Raw genomic sequence first — 22,103 nt, forward strand, 5'->3', positions numbered from 1 at the left:
TAATACGCAGGACTGATGACTTGGTATACACCCCATTATTCAATGCGTGAAGTAGGAGAAAAATTAACTGACATAATACTAGTTGTTCTACACATTGTCCGCTGAGGAAGGAAACAAGTATACTGATATAGACTGCCATGATACTGAAAAGTAAATAACGTTACTGTTCTCCTTCCTCCCATATCCTTCTTTTCCCTCCCCTGCACAAAACTGATCCTGGCGTGTTTTTATAAGAAAGTTTTCCCCTGCTCGATCTCTGACGGGTCAGTCGCTGACTTAAACCAGGATCCAACAACAAGCAGTTGTTATGCTAATTGTGCCATCATAATTCAGCAGGCTCATCTCCACAGGCAGATTAGCTGTTCAATGGTGTATTCAGACGTGCGCCTTGGTAAGGTGAGAAAGGTCGCGTTGCTCTTAAATGTGAGCACTGTATGGGTGTAATGGTGAGAGCGGAGGCGGCGCTGCCTCACTAGCCATGACGCCCTCAACCAGGCAATTCTGCCTGCTCCTCCTCAACGAGTACCTGGTCCTCGTCCCTGCCGTGGCTGCCTTCATCACTAAATCTTTAGTGCTGACAGGTGAGGCACACACAGCATACTATACCTCACACTACTGTGCAGCACACAGTATAATGTAGTGTAGACTATACTTTAGTGCATAAGATACTGTAATGCAAACCATGCTGCAGCACAGTACTTTATACTGAAGTACACAGTATACTATAGTGAAAATAATAATGTATAGCATGTCATTCTGTACAGCACACTTACTATACCGCACACTACATTATGCCGCCAAGACAACGCGCACTAGTCTGTAACAGAAACTGCTCTCATAAACACTACACTTCCACACACTAGTTTTACATCTTACTTTATTGCACCACACAGTATACTGTGGCCCACTCCATACTGTGCACACACTGTAATGTAATTCTCACGCCACTGTAGCGTACCTTAACCTGTAATAAAATCGATACGTCAGCCCATATTATAATGTAATAACACGCAGTATAATGTACATCATATTCTACTGTGGTTCACACGTTAGTAATGGACACACACTCCTGTAATGTTATATACACTATACCAATGTGAACTGAACTTCGACATACCGGTACTACTTCTCCTCTATACTGTAACAAATTATTCCAAAAGTTGACAATGAAACATTTCATAAGAGGCAAACGTTATAGTGACAACTGAAAACTACCTATCTATCTATCTATCCATCTGTCTATCTATCTATTGCCAGACACCTTAATCCCTTATAGGGGATGGCCACAAACAAATCGCCTCCAAGTCATACTGTCCCCCGCCATTTCACTGCTCTGCTCCCAATTCACACACCCCTCTCCCATATACCTCTCCACTCCATCCCTCCAACTCACCCTTGGCCTTCGCCTCCCTCTCTCCACCTCACTCACATACGCTCTCCCCGTCAGTCTCTCACTCTCCATCCTCTACACATGGCCAAATCACCTCAGTGTGTCTCTCCTAACGCTTCCTATCACATCCACATCCACACAACAACGCTCCTTCACATCCTCATTTGTCAGTCTGTCTCTTCATGTGACTCCACAGGCTTCTCTCAAATAACTCATTTCCACTGCTCTCACTCTTGACTTGTGTCCTTCCAACAACGTCCAAGGTTCACTTCCATACGCTAGACTTGGTATCACAATACTTTCATGTAATAACTCTTTCATTTCCATGCTCACGTCCTTGTTTTTTATCACTGCCTTTACGGAACGAACAACCTTTCTTCCTTGTTGTACCATTTCAAGCACTACACCCTCCAAACTTCCATCCTTACTCATCACACTACCCAAGTACTTAAACGTACTCGCATTTTCCATTTCCTCATCATCCAACCTCACTGTACATTCACGGACTTCACCTCTCTCGAAGACCATAACTTTACTCTTCCCTACATTCACCTTTAGATTCCGTTTCTTACACACTCTCCCAAACTCATCCACCAAGCCTTACAGTTCCCCTTCGTCTTCACTTAACAACACAGTATCATCTGCAAACAACAATACAGGGAGTTTCCGAACAATGCCCTCTCTCATTAGACCCACTCCAACATCCACTGTCCTACCCTATAAAGACTGAACAACCATGGAGACATGACACATCCCTGTTTCAACTCAACCTTCAAATAGAAAAACTCACTCAGTTCACTATCCACACGCACTGCAGCCTTAGCACCCTCATACATACTCTTCACAGAATTCAATAACTTCCCATCTACTGCATATATTCCTAATACTTTCCACAATCCTTGTTTATCCACCCTGTCGTATGCTTTCCCTAGATCCATGAAGGCCGCATACAACTTATCTCCCTTCTCTAGAAATTTTTCCACTAAAGATCTAAGAATGAATATCTGATCTACGCAACCTCTTCCCTTCCTAAAGCCTGGAAACAAGCACTGTAATCATGTATATACTTAAGAAAATTTAAGAGAAACTCCAGTTACCAAATCTTTTTTTTCCTTAAATAACTCTAAACGAAATTCCCTCTTCTCATACACACTCCATAAACCATTTGATCCCCGGTTATATTTGCGTCATCTTTCTCCCCAAACTTGTATTCAAATCTCACACCTGTAATACTGTTTCTTTTCTGTGTTACTCACAGACTCCATTAACTCCAAAAATCATTCGTTTTTGTCCACTCCACTCACTGTTTGATCCATATTTTATGATTATCACGCATTTCTCCTTTACTTTTATCCTAATCCACACCAACCATGCAGACACGTTCTTGCTCAGTCACATATTACATAAGTAGGTATTTCATTCAGCTACCTAGATCTTAGTCTTTCTTTTGCATATATGTATTTTTTTTTATGTGTACCCTTCTCATTTACCTGTAGGATATACATTGCAGTAAGAATGTGGATCTTGTCATCCATCTACAGTATATCCATATCTTGTAAATTCTTTACTGGTAGCTTCTTTACTTTCATACTTCACTTTCCTATTTACCATATCCATCCAAATGCAAGTTCGCCGACCATATCTCCTACTGTATATTGACACACATTCACATGTACCTTTTCAGCCACCTCTCTCTCTCTCTGTCTTATATATATATATATATATATATATATATATATATATATATATATATATATATATATAAATATGTATGCACACTAATGCTTTTTATTAGAATATCGACAGCATGTACACAAACAGGAGACATGTACTAAAATTGTATATTATATATATATATATATATATATATATATATATATATATATATATATATATATATATATATATATATATATATATATATATATATATATATATATATATATATATATATTGTGGTAGGTGGTGGCGACCATCATCCACTCACTTGATGTACTGCTGCCTACTTCTTCTGTAGCCTGTATCATTCTTTTTCTGTGCCTGTCCTCCTCTCTTCCTATTTCTCCCATCCTTCCTGCCACTTCTTATTGCTTTTCTTTCCTTTACAGGTGGTTTTACATTGAGAGACAAGCCTAATGGTTTCCTGTAAGCCAAGAAACCATTTACAACGCTGGGTGGTAACCATATAACCAAATCATACGTGCTCCCTACATGTCAACAAGTGGGTTGGTGGAGGGTTAGTGTCCCTCCTCGTAAAACAACTAACTCAAAGTCAAATGGCCACCCCTTACGGGATTATGGCGTCTGGCAGTATATATATATATATATATATATATATATATATATATATATATATATATAGATAAGTTCTTACAATAAGACAGGTAATTGAAATGGGTGGGTGATTGAGTTATCCCCGTACCCTGAATATTGGGTCTATGAATGTGCGTGGATGTAGTACGATTGAGGCTAAAGGGCAGGAGATTGGGAGAATGTTTGTGAGAAGAAAGTTGGATGCGTTAGCTTTGAGTGAAACAAAGATGAAAGGTAGAGGCGAGCCTAGGTTTGGAAGTGTGAATGGAAGGATGCCAGGTGTTGATAGAGGAAGGGCAAGAGAAGGTGTGGCATTGTTAGTGAGTCCGGAAGTGCAGCAGTGTGTGATTGAATGGAAGGACGTGTCATTAACACTGATGTAGGTGAAAGCGAAATTTGAACGTGAGTTGTGGGTATTTGTGAGTGCAGATGGGCCTGGTAGCGAAAGGGATGCGGAAGAGACGGAGTCTTTCTGGAATGATGTTAATGAGTGTCTGCAGAGTTTTGAAGCGAATATGAATGTGGTAATGATGGGAGATCCGAATGCTAGAGTGGGATATGTAGCAATTGACGTAGCTGGTATGCATGGTGTGCCTGGAAAAAATGAAAATGGGAAACGAATGATACAGATGTGTGTTGAACGAGAGATGGCGACTGGAAATACCTTGTTTGAGAAGAAAGATATTTATAAGTATACATGGGTGAGACAGGAGGGTGGAAGAGTTGTTGATAGAGCGTTGATGGACTATGTGGTTGTGTCCAGGAATTTAATAGGAAGATTGTTGGATATGAGAGTTTTCAGAGGGTAGGGTAGAGCTATGTCTGACCACTCCCTGTTAGAGGGAAAGTTCAGAGTAGGTATGAGGTGGGTGAGAACTAGGAGAGTTAGGTGTGGCAGGGAGGTCTTGAAAGTGTGTGGGTTGGATAAAAGAGAGCAAATGATAGGGTATAATGAGAAATTGAAAGATGAGTGGAACACTGTGAAAGATCAGGAAAATGGCAGTGTGGAGGAGAAATGGAAGTTGTTTAAGAGTGCTGTGGAGGGTCATGTGGAAGAGGTGTGTTATGTGAGACGAGTGAGTGTTGGTGTAAGAAAGAGAAGTGAATGATGGTGCTAGGAAGCAAGTATGACTCTGGCGGAGAATAGACGTGCATATGAAGTGTGGCTTAGGAAGAAGGATGAGGTGTCATATGAGAGGTATAAGGAATAGAGGAATAGGGCCAGAATGACTGCGTGATGCTAAAGTGGCAGCAGATGAGAGATGGGATAGGCGGTTAAGTGAGTTTTCAACAGAATAAGAAAATGTTTTGGAAGGAGGTGAAAAGGGTGCGAAAGGGAGAGTCTGAGAAGGAAGAGCGAGTAAAAACAGAGGATGAAAGGATGTTAATTGAGATGGATGCAGTAAGGAAGAGATGGGCAGAGTATTTTGAACGACTATTAAATGTAAAGGAGGAAAGGGAGGCTGAGTTTGTGGCTGATGGAAGGGTGCAAGGAATAAATGTGTTGGAAGAATTGAATGATTCTTTGATCACGATGAAGGAAGTGCAGGAGGCAGTAAAGGAGATGAAAACAGAAAGCTGCAGGTATGGATGGGTGTGCTGTGGAATGCCTGAAAGGTGGTGGAGTGACTTGTTGAGTGATTAGTAAGATTGAATGTGTGTTTTGTGAGAGGTAAGGATGTTTTTTGACTGGGCAAGTGCTTGTGTGGTTCCATTGTATAAAGGTAAGGGTGATAAGTACGAATGTCCTAGTTTTAGGAGTATAAGTCTGTTAAGTGCTGTAGGCAAAGTGTATGGTAGAATGTTAATTAAGGGATTTAGAGAGCATACAGATGTAGTGACTAGTGATCAGCAGTGTGGCTTTAGGGGAGGGAGAGGTTACTTGAATCAGGCATTTGCTGTGAGACAGGTGTGTGAAAAGTATTTAGCGAATGGTAAGGATGTGTTTTGGGTGATCATGGATTAAGAGAAAACGTATGACAAAATTGATACGGAGGCTTTGTGGACTGTTTCAAGATTGTATGGACGATGGTAGGTTGATAATTGGAGTGAAAAATGTATATGTAAATAGTAGAGCGTGTGTAAGAGTGGGAAATATTGTGAGTGATTGGTTTCCCGTGAGAGTGGGGCTGCGGCAGTGATGTGCGATGTCGCTTTCATTGTTTAATATTTATATGGATGGTGTTGTAAGGGAGGTGAATGCAAGAGTGTTAGATGGAGTCTGGTGAATACTGGTGGTAGAGAGGGGCATCTGAATCAGCTGCTGTTTGTGCATGACACTGCACTGGTGGCTGATGCACAGATGAGATTGAGACAGTTGGTAGAGGAGTTTGGGAGGATGTGTGAAAGTTTGAAATTAAGAGTAAATGAGAACAGGAGTAAAGTGATGAAGTGTGCGAGGTTGGTAGATAGTAGGAGGATGAATATAGTTTGAATGATGAGTTGCTTGAGGAGGTAGAGTGTTTTAGGTACTTAGGGTCACATGTTGCTGTGGACAGAATAGATGCAGAAGTGATGTTTAGAATGAATGAAGTTGGAAAGGCGATGGGAGGAATGAAAAAAGTGTTCAGATGTTGTTCACTTACAATGGATGTAGAGAAGGTTGTTTGAGGGTGCTGTGGTATCAACTGCATTATATGGGGCTGAAACATAGAATCTGGGTGTAGCAGAGAGAAAAAGTTTGAACGCAATGGAGATGAGGTGTCTGAGGAGTATGTATGGAGTGACTCATATGAATCGACTGAGAAATGATGACGTGCGAAGGAGACCTGGTGTTTTGCAGGAGATGGTTGATCGAGTAGAGCAGAGGGTGTTGCGATGGTGTGGACATTTGGAGAGAATGAATGGTGAGCGATTGGTGAAATAGTAACTGGATCTGATGTGAGAGGTGTAAGGCTGAGAGGAAGACCATGAATAGGATGGATGGACAGTGTGAAGAGAGTATTGGATGCGAGAGGGATGTCTGTTGAGCAAGGAAGAGTGTCTGCGTGTGATAGGAATGAATTGAGAGAATTTGTGAAAGAATAAATGGTGACGCAGCCCCGAGGGGATATTCTCCCACAATTGGTCTGATCATCTGATCAGGTCAGGTGCAGGTAAGGGGATGGGTCCATTATGATGTGGCAGGGGTAAATCAGCTTGCTGTTGGGCCCTGTTGTGGATGTTGCTCATTGCACTGCGCAGTTGACCCTCGTGTGGTGTAGTGTAGTAAGGATCTGTCCCTTCTCCCCTTGGGGCTAAGATGTGACTGAATGTGTGTTTGTGTGGATGAGAAAATTTGGAGTGTGTCGTCCTGTCTCGGGTATCTACCTTTCTTTGGGGGAAGCAGACTAGGTATACATATATACACACATACAGCTACACACACACACACACACACACACACATATATATATATATATATATATATATATATATATATATATATATCATTATCATCTGGACCTCCTTTCCCACCCAAGGGCAGGGTGAGGAGTAGCAATGTCCAAACAGCCCAAATTTGCCCAGTCCAATGGACCACGCTTCCATTCACTCATCATTCAAGACCTATGAATCCTGGCTCAATAGGATACACCAAAAACATTCACCACGTTCTGTACCTTTACATAAACGTATCCGATTGAATCAATCCGGATTCTGTCACGTTAAAAAGGGATGCCAAATCCCTGATCATACACTTCTCCTCACAACATTCATCCAGCTAGCTCGATCTCGTCAGTCCTCTAGCCTCACCGACTTCCAAATCTCTTCTCCTCACACATTGATCCACCATATCTCTCCACCTTCTCCTTAGCATACCTCGCCTCCTCCCTCCTTCATATTCGCTCAGATACACCTTTTTTCACCACTCTATTGTTATCAGTTCTCTCCACATAACCATACTATCTCAGTACACTCTGTTCGATTCTGGTGTCCACCGACTTCCTCACTCCACATCTTTCACGAATCACACTATTTCGTATACTATCCACCCTCAGTACTCCACATACATTCCTCAGCAGTCCCAGCTTCACTGCTCTCACTCTTGACTTTTCATTTTCATGCAACACCATGGTGTCACATCCATATGTTAAAGCTGACACTAACAGTCATTCTTGTAAGCCTCCTGCATCTGCAACACTCAAGCTTCTGTTTCTTATGAAGGCTTTCATTGCACCAGCTACTTTTCTTCCTTGTGTCACTCTACTTTTAACTTCTTTTGCACATTTTCCTCTCTTTTCTGTCACCGTACCCAGGTATTTGAACTCTCTCACCAGTTCCAGTCTCTCTCCATTCACTGTAACATCACACTGGAAACCACCTTTTCTCTCAGTAACCATCACTTTACTTTTTTCTTCATTTAATCTCAAGGCACGACGCTCACAGACATCAGCAAAACTCTGCACTATCCTACCAAGTTCTTGTCCGGTACTTGCAAGCAGTACTGCATCATCAGCATACAACAAATCTGAGATATTCCATCCATTACCATTCATTATCAATGCAATTTCTGATCACCCCATCCAGATATATATATATATATATATATATATATATATATATATATATATATATATATATATATATATATATATATATTTATATATAAAATCATCATCATCATCATCCAATCCTACTTTGCCCCACGAAGAGCGTAGGAGCCCCGGGCTAGGCAAGTTGGTCCTGACATTTAAGATGAAAGTGACCAGAATCACTCATCCCTGAGTGGCATTACATGAGCAATAAACCCCAACCACCCCTTGGATATAAACCTTCACTGGCTCAATCCGATTGGAGTGCAATAATTACCCACTAAACCGCCAGGCGCCAAAATTTGGTTATATGGTTACCACCCAGTATAGTAAATGTTTTCCTGGTGTACAGGAAACTATTTGGCTTGTCACTCAGTGTAGAGTCACCGACAGGAAGAAGGAAGAGGAAAGAATGAAGGAAAGAAAGACAGAAGAGGGAGTGTAAAGTCACCCGTGGGCAGAACGACGAGGAAAGAATGAAAGAATATATATATATGGGGTCATCACACAGCACCGATCGTGAACCTTTCACTTAGATGCCCATTATCCCTTACACATGCTTCGCTACCATCATAATAACTCTTGACAGCACCTAGCAATTTACCATCTACACGGTACATGCGCAAAACTTTCCACAGTCCCTCTTTGTCTACTTCGTCGTATGCTTTTCCCAGATCTATGAATGCCATAAACATCTTACGGTCCTTCTCACAAGCCTTCTCTGCTATCTGTCTCACCGTATCCAGACATCCTCTCCACTCCTAAAGCCACCCTTTTCGTCACTCACTAGGACTTCTGATATCTCTCTTACTTTCTCTATAATAATTCGTCCATATACCTTCCCTACCACTCTGATTAAACTTATGCCACGATAATTCTTGCACTCACTTTGTTCACCTTTATTTTTGTACAGGGGTACAATTACAGCCTTTTTCCGCTCTGCAGGCACAGTTTCACTCATCCAGGCCTTCTTACATGTCTCCAACAAGCATTTCATTCCACTCTCTCCTCTACAGTTAAGCATCTCTGCATACACCTCATCAACTCCAGCTGCTTTCCCATTTTTCAGCCGCTTCACAGCACTCTTCAACTGTGCAAGTGTCACGTCTCCTGGCACTGCATTCCTTCTCTGCACCCCCCCAAAACCAGTCATGTTTAAATCAGCTCTGCTATGTCTATTCCCATTCATCAGGCTTTCAAAATATTCTTTCCATCTGGTCCTTAATTCATCCTCATGGGTTAATAATCTACCACCTACCTCCTTCACACAATCACATTTCTTTCCGCTTTCACTTCCACATTTCCGCTCCTCTTTCCAAAATAACTTCTATTTTCAGAGTAGGTCGCATTCATTGTTCTTCCCAGATCACCATTTTCCTCCTTCTTTTTCCTCTTCACTAGTCTCTGTACATGCTTCTTGCTCTCAATATACTCAGTTCTTATTTCAAATGAACACCTATCCTGTAACCACTTTAGCCAGTTCTTCCTCTTTTCCTCCACTGCTCTCTTAACCTCCTCATCCCACCATGCCGTACCTTTCTTCTTTGTTGTTACTCTTGCCACACCACTCACCACTTTAGCATTCCTAACTAAGCAGTCCCTGTAAGCATTCCACGGGTTGTCCACACACACACACACACACACACACACACACACACACACACACACACACAGTGTTCACTCGCAAACAACGTGCCATTTTTACCAGGCGAAACATTCACAAAGCTGCTGATGACTGAAGGTTCCCCAAGATATATGATTACACGAATTCATAAGGTAAAATAGAAATTCTTACAGTAAAACGCAACAAGTCCTGCCTCAACAAGCACAACATGACTCCTGCTCCCAACAATACTCGACCATCGACTGCGACTGGTCAGCGAGCAGGGGACTCATCCCAGCTGCGGTATCAATTGTCCAAGTAGAGAGAAAATACTGTCAACCTCGTGGTGGGGTGTGGCGTCGCATTATTACGAACATGCTTCCCACTCTAGTTTGTTTACTTTTCAGAAAGAGTGACTATTTCCTCTTAACTTTCCTCATAACTGGTGATTTAACAGTTCTAATTATAAATTACTGTCATATCTGCAGAGGTAGTCTATAAGTGAGCTTGTAAGGAACAAATACAAACTCTTGGAGAGACTAATAAGACTGGGAAGAAGCGATCACACTCATTTCACAGAACAAACAGGTCTCCATATCATGTAACTAATATTGCAAACATTTTTTTTTTTCCATTTACTATTAACTCCATCTTGATTGTTAACCACTTCAGTTGAGCAGTGCTTATAAATACTCCCCGTGTCCGTGACGAGGCATTCCTCCACTCAGTCTACCACCGATTAGGTGTTACCGGGTAAGGCTGTGTTAGCAGTCCTTGAGGAGGTGTAATGCAATAATATTTTCATTATGGTTAAACAAGAAAATAGCAGTCGCTTGTTTTGGGAGGTTAACTTCAGTCGCTTCATTGTTGTTGTGGTGTGACTAACCAGTGAACGATGTAAGACAAAATGTGTTGTGGCGGCCTAGTCAATGTGGGAGGAGCTCACATGAGAAGGAATATATATATATATATATATATATATATATATATATCTCATCATCAGCCATTATAAGTCCACTGCTGAACAAAGGCCTCCCTCAACCTTCACGAATTCCTTGACTGAGCCAATCTTTGCCACGTTTTCCCTGCAAATTTCTCTTATCTCATCTCTCCACCTCCTGTCTGGCCTTTTTCTGCTACGCTTATCATCTCCTGGTGTCCTGTCAGTCAACCTCTTGCTCCATCGATTATCCCTTGTTCTTGCTACATGACCTGCCCACCTCCATTTCTGTTCTTTTATAACTTCTATAATATCTTTGACTTTAGTCTGCTCTCTCACCCAAGTTGATCTTTTCCTGTCTCTTAAAGATATTCCCAACATTGACCTTTCCACTGCTCTCTGAGAACGAATTAATTTATTTTCCATCAATTTTGTCAGTTTCCAAGCTTCACAACCATACGTCATAGCTGGAATTATACATTCGTTATATACTTTTCGTTTCATACAAACTGGCAAGCAACTTTTCATAATGTCTCTTTGTTTACCGAAAGCTTTCTATCCAATTGAAATGCGTCTTTTTATTTCGCTATCATTATCTTTCGTTGATTTTAGTATTTGTCCCAGGTAATTGTACTCTTCAACTTCAAGAATTTCTCCACTTATTCTTATGACGCTCTTTGGTGTCTGAGGATTAAACATTACTTTAGTTTTACTCCGGTTCATCTTTAGCCCTACTTTGAGACTTTCTCTGTTCAGGTCATTTAACATACAGTATATATATATATATATATATATATATATATATATATATATATATATATATATATATATATAGTTTTACTCCGGTTCATCTTTAGCCCTACTTTGAGACTTTCTCTGTTCAGGTCATTTAACATACAGTATATATATATATATATATATATATAGCCTCTGTGGTACAGTGGTAATATATATATATATATATAGCCTCTGTGGTACAGTGGTAGAGTGTGCATTTCGTACACGGGTGAGCCAGGGTTCGCGCCCCGCCAGGGTAATGAACTTTGGGAGTGTACACCCGGCCACGTACTGCATTGGCGGACACAAGGGCTAGCACTTGATATCTTCAGTGTGGTTGTATTCGGTGATGTCGTGGGTTGAACGATCTTACGTGGAACTTTTGCCTTTAGGATGGTATGCAATTAAGTATATCCATAAGATCAATTAATGATTATGTTCTCAGGAAAAGTTACATGATCACAGGCGTTCGGGAGCCACTTCGTGCGCTATATGCAGTCTATGTAACCATGCCATCAAAGCACTCTCCCCTACCCTTCAATCAACAGACTTCTTTATTCATACTTTATAAATCTATATTCCTTATCCTGTCCAGTCTTTGCAGTTCAATTGCAGTCCTTGTTACCTGTAATGCGGGACCGAAAGCAGTCATTTATGTCCAAGTTTAGAGGTGTATGGTATGTAGGAGGACTGCTGGGCCTTGATAGCCGGCTGTGGAGCCTATGCCCAGAGTCGGGCACATAAAAAAAAAAAAAAAAAAAAAAAGTTTGTTACGATATTCCTTATATCAAGAGGTTCCCACTCATTTACTACTCTCTCACCAATGACACTTCAAACTCATGTCGCACCAAAATATCGCATCCATACGTAATGTGAGTACGAACGTACCTTCATGCAGGCCTCTTTCGTCAACCATACTCGGCTTTCTGCCCGCATTTCATTCAGAGGAATTCTGTTTGGCATTACTGAACCTAGATATTTACATTCTTCCGCCACTTCAAGTCACGTTTGATTCACAAGCACATCACTGTATGAATGACTACGTCTCTCAACGACCAACACGTTATACCTATCACATTTTTTTTTTTTTTGACCCTGTCATTAACAGTTACTGTATAAGACTCTAAGCCAAAGTGTCACCTGTTTCTTTATCAGCAAGCAGAAACATTATATCAATGTCGGATGTGCAACTCTACAGCCTTCGCATTTTACTAAGAGATTCATTTCCCTATCCACAACTTTTGCTGTCACTATTTTAAATATAAAATTACTCAAAACTTGCATTTTTACAAAATAACTGATGAAAATATTTACAGCCTAGGACATTTCCACTTCTATAAGGTTATATGTAATCCTGGTGGTCGTTTTCAAGCATATCAATATCATCATCTGTCACATGTGATAAAAAAAAGATACACCGAAGTAATTACCAGATCCTGGCTGCAGGACACACACACACACACACACACGGACATTTGTTTAGAGCAGTCCGTTGTAGTCGATGACGACGCTGCTCTAAGGCGATGAACTGATGAAGAGGAAATGGAGTTACAATGTATCTTGGTGCTGATGTGGACACAGATGCCAGTGAAATCCTACATGGGAGTCACAGATCATGTTACACCAATGGAAGTGTTGTTTCCCACTGGGAGGAACTCCAGTAACGAGTTGGTGCCGACTGACGCGTTTTTCCTCTTGCTTTGTGATTAGTGACCCCTCAAGGTGCTATTATTGTTCTTTTCTGGGAGACCAGACCCATGAACCACAGGCAAGCAATCACCCCAACAGGGCCGTCCTGCCCTGTATTTGTACTTTGCCCTAGCAGACTTTTCACAGCAATAATTTCTAAGAAATAATTTATTATATCTTTCTATTGCTCATTTACGGCGGCAAGGAACATCTGAGCACAACGCTCTAACACCAGAAATACTCATACCTTTGCACCTTTGCATTTTCAGTTGTCTTGCCAACTACTTCCCATTTCTCTTCCTCTGTACGTTGAGCTTCCATAGTCCTTCAGAACTGTTCCTCTAGTTTTAATAGCCAACACTCCTGCAACACCATACACATCCTTATTATTTGTGTCTGTCACGAATCAAATTCGCGACATTTCCCTTTTGTGAGAAGCCACGAACTATTAGTGGAAAATTCACTGTGTATCGCTCAGTTAACCGATTCTCTCTCCATTTCGGGGTATACTTTTCAAAACATTCGTCACTGTTTCAAAAGTGACCGATTTAATGCACGTCACTAAGTGCTCTACTGAGCGATACTATTGTTTCTTTATTGTTCGCCCCTGCTTGCCTCAACCGTTAGCCACGCCTTCTTCTGGTGGCTTGTGCGTCCTGCCCATACATCGTATTTTGAAAGCAGTCCAGTGTATGCTTTGACAGAGGAAGGATTTGTGCTCCAACAAGTGAGAAGTCAGCCCAGGCTCTACTAGACTACAGTTTCCCCAAGCTCCTACCCTTAGTTCTTCAGCTTTGGGTGATACACAGCATTCATCGACCAGTATTTCTTTTCGTTTTCCTAGTCTTAAGAGTTCAGTTAAGGTGTTTTTCCTAGGTGTAAGGATTTAGCTCTTGTGTGAGTGAGTGAGTGCAATCTCTTTATTTGAGTTTGAAATGTAACGTCAAATTTATTTTGTAATCAATAAATTTAACAGTTCTTTTTCTTGAGCTTAATGTAATGTAAACTCTTGTTTCATTTCTCCACAGTTAAGCTTATTTCTCTTATAGCTCCTAGCTTGCATAAACGTTTGCCATTCATAACTGGTACTTAGGCCACTCTTGTGTATTAAGCTTAAAATCTGTTGTGCCTCCTAGGAGTTAAGCATCAGCAAGAACCTGATATTATTATTAGTATTAGTTATTTATTGTCAGGGGTGAAGTAACTTTCTCCAGAGGCTAACAGTACTAGTAATCAGCATTTGTGAGTAATTAGTCTCTGCCGTGTACTGTTGAGAAAGTTTATAAATTCTCGTTTTGAGAAAATCGGCGAAGTAAGCCAGCGTAAATAATCATTGCTTGATGTAGCAAGATAATCATTGTCCCTGCTCTTCAATATTATTGAATATTATTATCAAATAATATTTAGCATTTATTTTAAAAACCCCATTTCATATTTATAAAAACCCTATGACAATTGGCGACCTCATTCCAGGATATTAACTCCTAGCTCTAAAGCTATTCACGAGATAGTACTCACTCGTTCATATTTAGGAATTTATCATTAAAGTTTACAGGCACAAGTTTACTGGTGTTTACCATTAATCTAACAAGTGAATTTTTGCTTTATTAATCAATAGAGTACTTAACTCTATTTAGTACTTTATTTTTTTTAACGCTAGACGATTTTATTCGCTCCTGGGTAGCCGCCGTACCCATTGTGTTAATTATTGAGTCTTCTCAGTTATTTGGATTTTTACTTTATTCTTTTCGAGTTAACTAGATAAGACTGGTCACCACTAGCTTGTGTCTGTATTCTTTACTTGTGTTTATTAGCATTCGTTTGCAAAGCAGTCAGTACTCAGTTTCGGTTTGCTTAGTAAATTAGCATCATGGCTACCACCATATTTTTACAGGAAGCCAAAGATATGGGTCTTACAGACCCAACCGAAATTAAAGAGTATATACTCTCACGGCATAATCAGGAGCAGCAGCGTGAGAATGATGCCCGTGAAGAGCGTAAGATTCAGCGTGAATACGAGCAAGAACAGCGCGAACAACGTGAAAGAGAGCGTGCATATGAACAAGAGCAGCGTGAGAAAGAGCGCGAATACGAGCGTGAACAACATGAACGCGAGCAGGAACAGCGCGAATACGAGCAGAAACAACGCGAGCTCGAGTTAGAAAAAGAGCGACAACAGCGCGAACACGAGCAAAAACAGCGCGAACTCGACTTAGAACACGTGCTGGAACAATGTGAATATGAACGTGCCGAACGTGAGGCACGAGAAAAACATGAACTTGAAGTGCTGAAGCTCAAGCGAGATTCCTTGGCTTCAGACACATCTGGTGCAGTTGGTCAAAGCTCCACGAGCGTTCTCCCTGCACATGTCCTGGCGACCCCACTCATCAAGCTTCCTTCATACAAGGAAAGCAAGCGAATCGAGCTGTACATAGCTCGTTTTGAGGACATGGCAGACATGTATCAACTGGATGAGGCAGCTAAGCGGATCCAATTTCCTAGTTTATTTGAGGGCCCTGCCCTCGATATTCTCCACAGAATTCGTGGAGACAATCTCACCTATGAGATGATGAAAGCTGCACTCATTAAGGCGTATGGTCTCACAGTAGACGACGCCAAAGTTCAGTTCATGCGAGCTCGTCTCCAAGACAAGGAGACAGCTGTTCAGTTCCTTGATCGTCTCACTGCTTACTTAAATGAGTGGATGGAGAAAGATGAAACTCCTTCCACGTGTGAGGGGATAATTGACCTTATGCTGCGTACACAGCTAGAGAGGTCGTGGCCTGCTGAGCTCATAGCACAGCTTAAGATCTGCCAGGTGAAAGATGCCAGCCAAATGGCAGAAAAGGCTGACGCATTCTTTACTGCATACGGGTATCAAACTCGTAAGCAAAACACCTGGAGCAGAAAAGATATTGCCAAGTCTGGGAAGCCGTCTCAGACTGAACCCCAGCAACAAGGCCATTCTCAGAATAATGGCCAAGGTCCAAAACCGCAGTGGAAGGACCAGGGGCAAAACACTCAGAAACCTGAGTGGAAGAGGTACAACAAGTACCCTAACCAGCAGCAGTATCAGCCACACAACCGACCGTCGGGACAAACTTTTTCACCACCAGCTCAAAAGAGGCAGGAAGCTAATGCAGCCTTCATTCCTCAGCAGCAGCACGGTGGTCACGTCCCTACCAGTATGGGTACTTCCCCACAGTTCACTAGTCCCACAGTGACAGTGATCCCCCCTCCACAGATGGCCAATGTTCCATCTTCCCAATATAATTCTCAAGGCACAATGTTTGCCGCATCAATTCAGCAGCCTCATGAGTGGCTAGCTGCTTCCTCCACAGGCCCTCCCACAGGTGACAGTACGTTCCTTGTTCAGCCAGGGTTTGTGGGAGGCATTCCTGTGAAGGTCCTGAGAGATAATGGTTCCTCAGGTTGCTCTGTCAAGCAGAGTCTAGTTCGGCCTGAGCAGTATACAGGTCAACAGATCCATGCAAAGCTTATTGATGGATCAGTGAGATTGTTCCCTGAGGCATGTATCCAGGTGGCATCTCCATTTTATACTGGTACGACACTTGCAGTTGTCATGCCAGAACCTTTATTTGACCTAATTGTAGGCAACATTCATGGAGTCAAGGATAGTTGCTCCGATGATGACGCTACTCAGACTTCGGCTGCTGCGGTAACACGAGCCATGGCTGAGGCTCCAGACTGTGTCACCCCAGTGATCATTGAATCGCCGCAAGATCTGATGTGTAGTCAACTTGTTGTACAAGAACAACATTCTGACCCGACACTTGCTGCTGTGCGGAACAAACAAAAGGGTTGAGTGATTAAGTATTCACGGGGAGGTCGAGCCAAGTTCCTTCGCAAACAAGGACGGCTCTACCGTGAGTCACGAACACCCAAGGGCGAGGTTCGACTTTAGTTTGTCGTCTCCGCCAAGTACCGCCAAGCAGTGTTAGAATGGGGTCATTGTTCAGCCTCAGGAGGTCACATGGGCAAAAGGAAGACCCAGGGTCATATCCGAGCTGACTTTTTCTGGCCAGGGATGGGATGGGACATAGATGGTTTTGTCCGTTCCTGCAGTGTGTGTCAAAGTAACACCACTAATCAGGGATATGTCCTTCCTGTGCCGTTCATAACCACACCTGTAATCTCTGAGTCAGTTGAGAGACAGGGTAGTGGTGAAGTGGGTGCAGACCTGATGTCTCGCCCATTGGCCCCACAGGACACATCATGTCCAGGGCCTGTACATACATATTATGTACCGTAGGTTAAGGGGGAAGTTCGAGAGAGAACTCCGCAGAGGCGACTCGAGGCTATGGAAGACCCAAGTTTGCCCAAGGATTCTCAGCTCCCCGATACTAATATAAGTACTGTAGGTTAAGGGGGAAGTTCGAGAGAGAACTCCGCAGAGGAGACTCGAGGCTATGGAAGACCCGAGTTTGCACAAGGATTCTCAGCTCCCCGATACTAATATAAGCACTGTAGGTTAAGGGGGAAGTTCGAGAGAGAACTCCGCAGAGGCAACTCAAGGCTATGGAAGACCCAAGTTTGCACAAGGATTCTCAGCTCCCCGATATTAATATAAGTACTGTAGGTTAAGGCACAGGTTGAGAACCCGTGTGCAGTTTGAGGCTATGGAAGACCCGAGTTTGTGCAAGGATTGTCAACGTGCCAATCGTGTGCTATAATTAATGGCGACCTCGAATGTACGTCGTAGCACTGACTGCTAGACAGAGAGAGTAATTGTAACATAATAAAATTTTTGTCTCATTGACACTTTTGATGCTCCATCTTAATTGGTTTTGCAGGTACAGCAATGGGTGTAGCAGTTTTGCTGTGCAGGCCAGCTGATTGTCTGCCGCACGCTGCCGCCTCTTCTCCTCTGCCTTCGTCGTTGCCATATTATTATTTACTGTGTCATTTTACATGTAGGTACAGTTACACTACAACTGTCACACCTACACCGTGTATTACATACACCACGCTACACAACAATTAGTTGTCAGTGTAAATGTAGCGAACTTACACTCAGTTTGACCTGAGTACAGGATTTTCACCGTCGTCACGGAGTTTTTCCCTCAAGCTTGCTTCTATTAACGTAAATACTAGTTTTTTTTCACTCACTGGCGACTGCGACTTTCTCCTGTAGCAGGATAGCACACACACTACAGTGTGAATCTTGTGTGAATGAGTTAGGATGTGTACATATATATATATATATATATATATATATATATATATATATATATATCAACAAATTTTTTCTCATAAGGAAAAAATTTAATTTTGTAGGGGCGTAATGTCACGAATCAAATTCGCGACATTTCCCTTTTGTGAGAAGCCACGAACTATTAGTGGAAAACTCACTGTGTATCGCTCAGGTAACCGTTTCTCTCTCCCTTTTGGGGTATACTTTTCAAAACATTCGTCACTGTTTCAAAAGTGACCGATTTAATGCACGTCACTAAGTGCTCTACTGAGCGATACTATTGTTTCTTTATTGTTCGCCACTGCTTGCCTCAACCGTTAGCCACGCCTTCTTCTGGTGGCTTGTGCGTCCTGCCCATACATCGTATTTTGAAAGCAGTCCAGCGTTTGCTTTGACGGAGGAAGGATCTGTGCTCCAACAAGTGAGAAGTCAGCCCAGGCTCTACTAGACTACAGTTTCCCCAAGCTCCCACCCTTAGTTCTTCAGCTTTGGGTGATACACAGCATTCATCGACCAGTATTTCTTTTCGTTTTCCTAGTCTTAAGAGTTCAGTTAAGGTGTTTTTCCTAGGTGTAAGGATTTAGCTCTTGTGTGAGTGAGTGAGTGCGATCTCTTTATTTGATTTTGAAATGCAACGTCAAATTTATTTTGTAATCAATAAATTTAACAGTTCTTTTTCTTGAGCTTAATGTAATGTAAACTCTTGTTTCATTTCTCCGCAGTTAAGCTTATTTCTCTTATAGCTCCTAGCTTGCATAAACGTTTGCCATTCATAACTGGTACTTAGGCCAGTCTTATGTATTAAGCTTAAAATCCGTTGTGCCTCCTAGGAGTTAAGCATCACCAAGAACCTGATATTATTATTAGTATTAGTTATTTATTGTCAGGGGTGAAGTAACTTTCTCCAGAGGCTAACAGTACTAGTAATCAGCATTTGTGAGTAATTAGTCTCTGCTGTGTACTGTTGAGAAAGTTTATAAATTCTCGTTCTGAGAAAATCGGCGAAGTAAGCCAGAGTAAATAATCATTGCTTGATGTAGCAAGACAATCATTGTCCCTGCTCTTCAGTATTATTGAATATTATTATCAAATACTATTACCATTTATTTTAAAAACCCCATTTTATATTTATAAAAACCCCTTGTCCAAGCATTCATTGTATGGGCTCCATAAATTGTGTTCATTCATTTATAAGTGAAATACCTGAACACCTACATTTTCGGTCATATTCGTTTGTAATTTATGCTATTCAAATTTTTCATTTTATAATGAAGCACTGTTTCTTCAGTGCCATAAATGAAGTAGTTCTCCACTACATGATTAGAGCAATAACATGTTCTATTATACAATTCATTCCCTCAGAAGGCGGATTCCTGGTTCAAGACGCTCTTACCACACTGGTATCGGGGTCGCTACGAGGCCACAACCTCCTGCTGGTCACGGACGACCACAGTCAGTCCCTGTTGAATGTGGGCCGGGTGGTGTCGGCGGTCGGAACCTCCCACACGCCCGTCCTTCTCGCCACCCAGGACTCACTCCTCTGCACCGCCCATCCCACCCACCATACCCAAGGCTCTCTTCTCACCGCCATCCTCCTCTTCCACAATGACCCCACCGCCTTCCTTCTCCTCCTGGCAGACAACAAACACTGGAACCCCAGCTACCTCGTCCTCTTCTGCCTGGACCCGCATCTCAACACCACCACCATCCTCAGCCAGCCTGTCATTCAGCGCTCCAGGTTTATCCTGCTCCTCCAGCCAGCAGTCCATGCCAGCCACACCCGCCTCCTCCTCTACACCTCCAGACCTGTACACCACGAGAAACTGGGTCAGTCTGTCATCAAGACACCCATGGGAGTCTGGAGTCCTGATAAATTTTACAGCCGCCAAGCACTCTTTACTCCTCGCTTCCACAATTTTGCAGGTCAAGTCCTGAAGGTGCCAATGCTGTGCTATGGTCAACCATTCCATTATTTGGATAAAGAAGGTAGTTGTACGGGAGGAAACTCAGACGCTGCACAGATTATAGCCAATAAACTTAACTTTCAGATGGTATACATCCATATGCATGAAGTAGTGTGGGGCGAAAAACTGAATGGGACATGGGACGGGCTGTTTGCTGAGCTGATGTATAAAGGGAAAGATTTAGTGATCAGTGTACACGAAATTACTGCTGACGCAAACAGCGACTTTGACTGGACCTACCCATATTGGGAAACCAGTCATGGAATCATTCTGGAGGTACCTCAGCCATTACCCCAGTGGAGGAACATTCTTTATCCCTTTTCCCCATTAACTTGGTGTTTGGTGTTTGTCACCACAGTGGTGATTTCCTCTGTATTGGCGTTCCTCGTTCACAGACTCCATCACGTCATCGACCCCATCGGTATCGCTCTCCAGGTGACAAACCACACAGACACAATTCACACTTTACTAACCCTATGTCATAAAGAACTAAACCTTCATTTCCAGATCTCATCTTCTGTTTCGTTGTGATGTGTTAACTGATTAGTTCTCGACAGCATTTGTTGTATTAGTTGCTGTGTGAGAACGTTTATTTAGTCATTATTGTTTGTTTCCAGTGGGACCGCAGCACAAATCCGTCATCAGTTAAACTCTTTCAACATGCTTCTGTAGCAACTGCACTCAGTCTACCTTCCTTTGTTATCATTCTTCTTCTTTCCAGTTAGAATAAGACATTCACTCTCTGCTGGGCGTGTTTTCCCGTTTATTCCATCTGCACTACCTCGCCTTCTACACAATTCTATTGCCTTACATGTGTGTCACCAGCCATAAACTTACGTGAGGAAAACTGATGCACATTGTTACTAGCTATAGGCACATTCCGTAACACAAGTCATAGACTGCACTAAGTGTACCTTGTACATGTTTGTCTTATATGTTACTGTCATGCATGTTTGTGTACTTTGTAATGTGATTCACTGATAAAGGAATAAAACTGCAGACTTTGAACTTTCTTCTTGGCGCAGTGTATTTCATTACGCGGTACTGTACCGTTATTTACTTGGTGAAGTAGCCGCCGTGTCATTTTATATCTCTGGCCAAGCCAATACTTTGATATCAGAATACCCATCCATTAACAGAAAAAATTTTTTTGCTTATCAGTGTTATATAGTATGTGGAGTAGTAGTATCTATTACGACTTATTTTGCCAAGAGCAATTGCTCATATGCAGTATACATGTACATACATACACACACACACACACACACACACACACACACACACACACACACACACACGCATGTATCATAAATAAAACATAAAGGACATACACACATAGTGTGTAATTCACCGGGTTGTCATGAACACTTGATGGTCGTGATAGTCAGCTTTTACCTTCCCGGAAGGGAGCTAAGAGCTCATATAGTCCGATCTAAGGGCTAGGGTGTGACCTTCACACACGCACACACCCATCCCCTTGCTCAAGGGGGACAGTATCCGCCCACTTCGTCAGTGAAACTTTTTGCAACCTGAGCGAGGCGCAAACTCCCGTCTACCAGATGGCAAGCAAGAACGTTACCACTGAGCTAGCGAGCGGTGTGTGTGTGTGTGTGTGTGTGTGTGTGTGTGTGTGTGTGTGTGTGTGTGTGTGTGTAACAGATCTGCTTGCAAAAGTTAAACATAGGTGGGTATTATTGCAGC

At 42.2% G+C, this 22,103-nt stretch overlaps 1 protein-coding gene across 1 annotated transcript in view; it reads left to right on the forward strand.

Moving 5' to 3' along the window:
- Positions 1-478: 478 nt before the first annotated feature.
- LOC145398040 (glutamate receptor ionotropic, delta-1-like) overlaps positions 479-22,103 on the forward strand; it is a 365,881-nt gene continuing 344,256 nt past the window's right edge. The window contains exons 1-2 of the mRNA XM_080271002.1: positions 479-581; positions 19,801-20,837. Of these exons, the coding sequence (XP_080127128.1) occupies positions 479-581; positions 19,801-20,837 (1,140 nt within the window). The remainder of the gene's footprint in view (positions 582-19,800; positions 20,838-22,103) is intronic.

This window comes from Coenobita brevimanus, chromosome 44, assembly GCF_032717465.1.
Source record: "Coenobita brevimanus isolate Jiangsu-jjx chromosome 44, ASM3271746v2, whole genome shotgun sequence".
Classification (NCBI taxonomy): domain Eukaryota; kingdom Metazoa; phylum Arthropoda; class Malacostraca; order Decapoda; family Coenobitidae; genus Coenobita; species Coenobita brevimanus.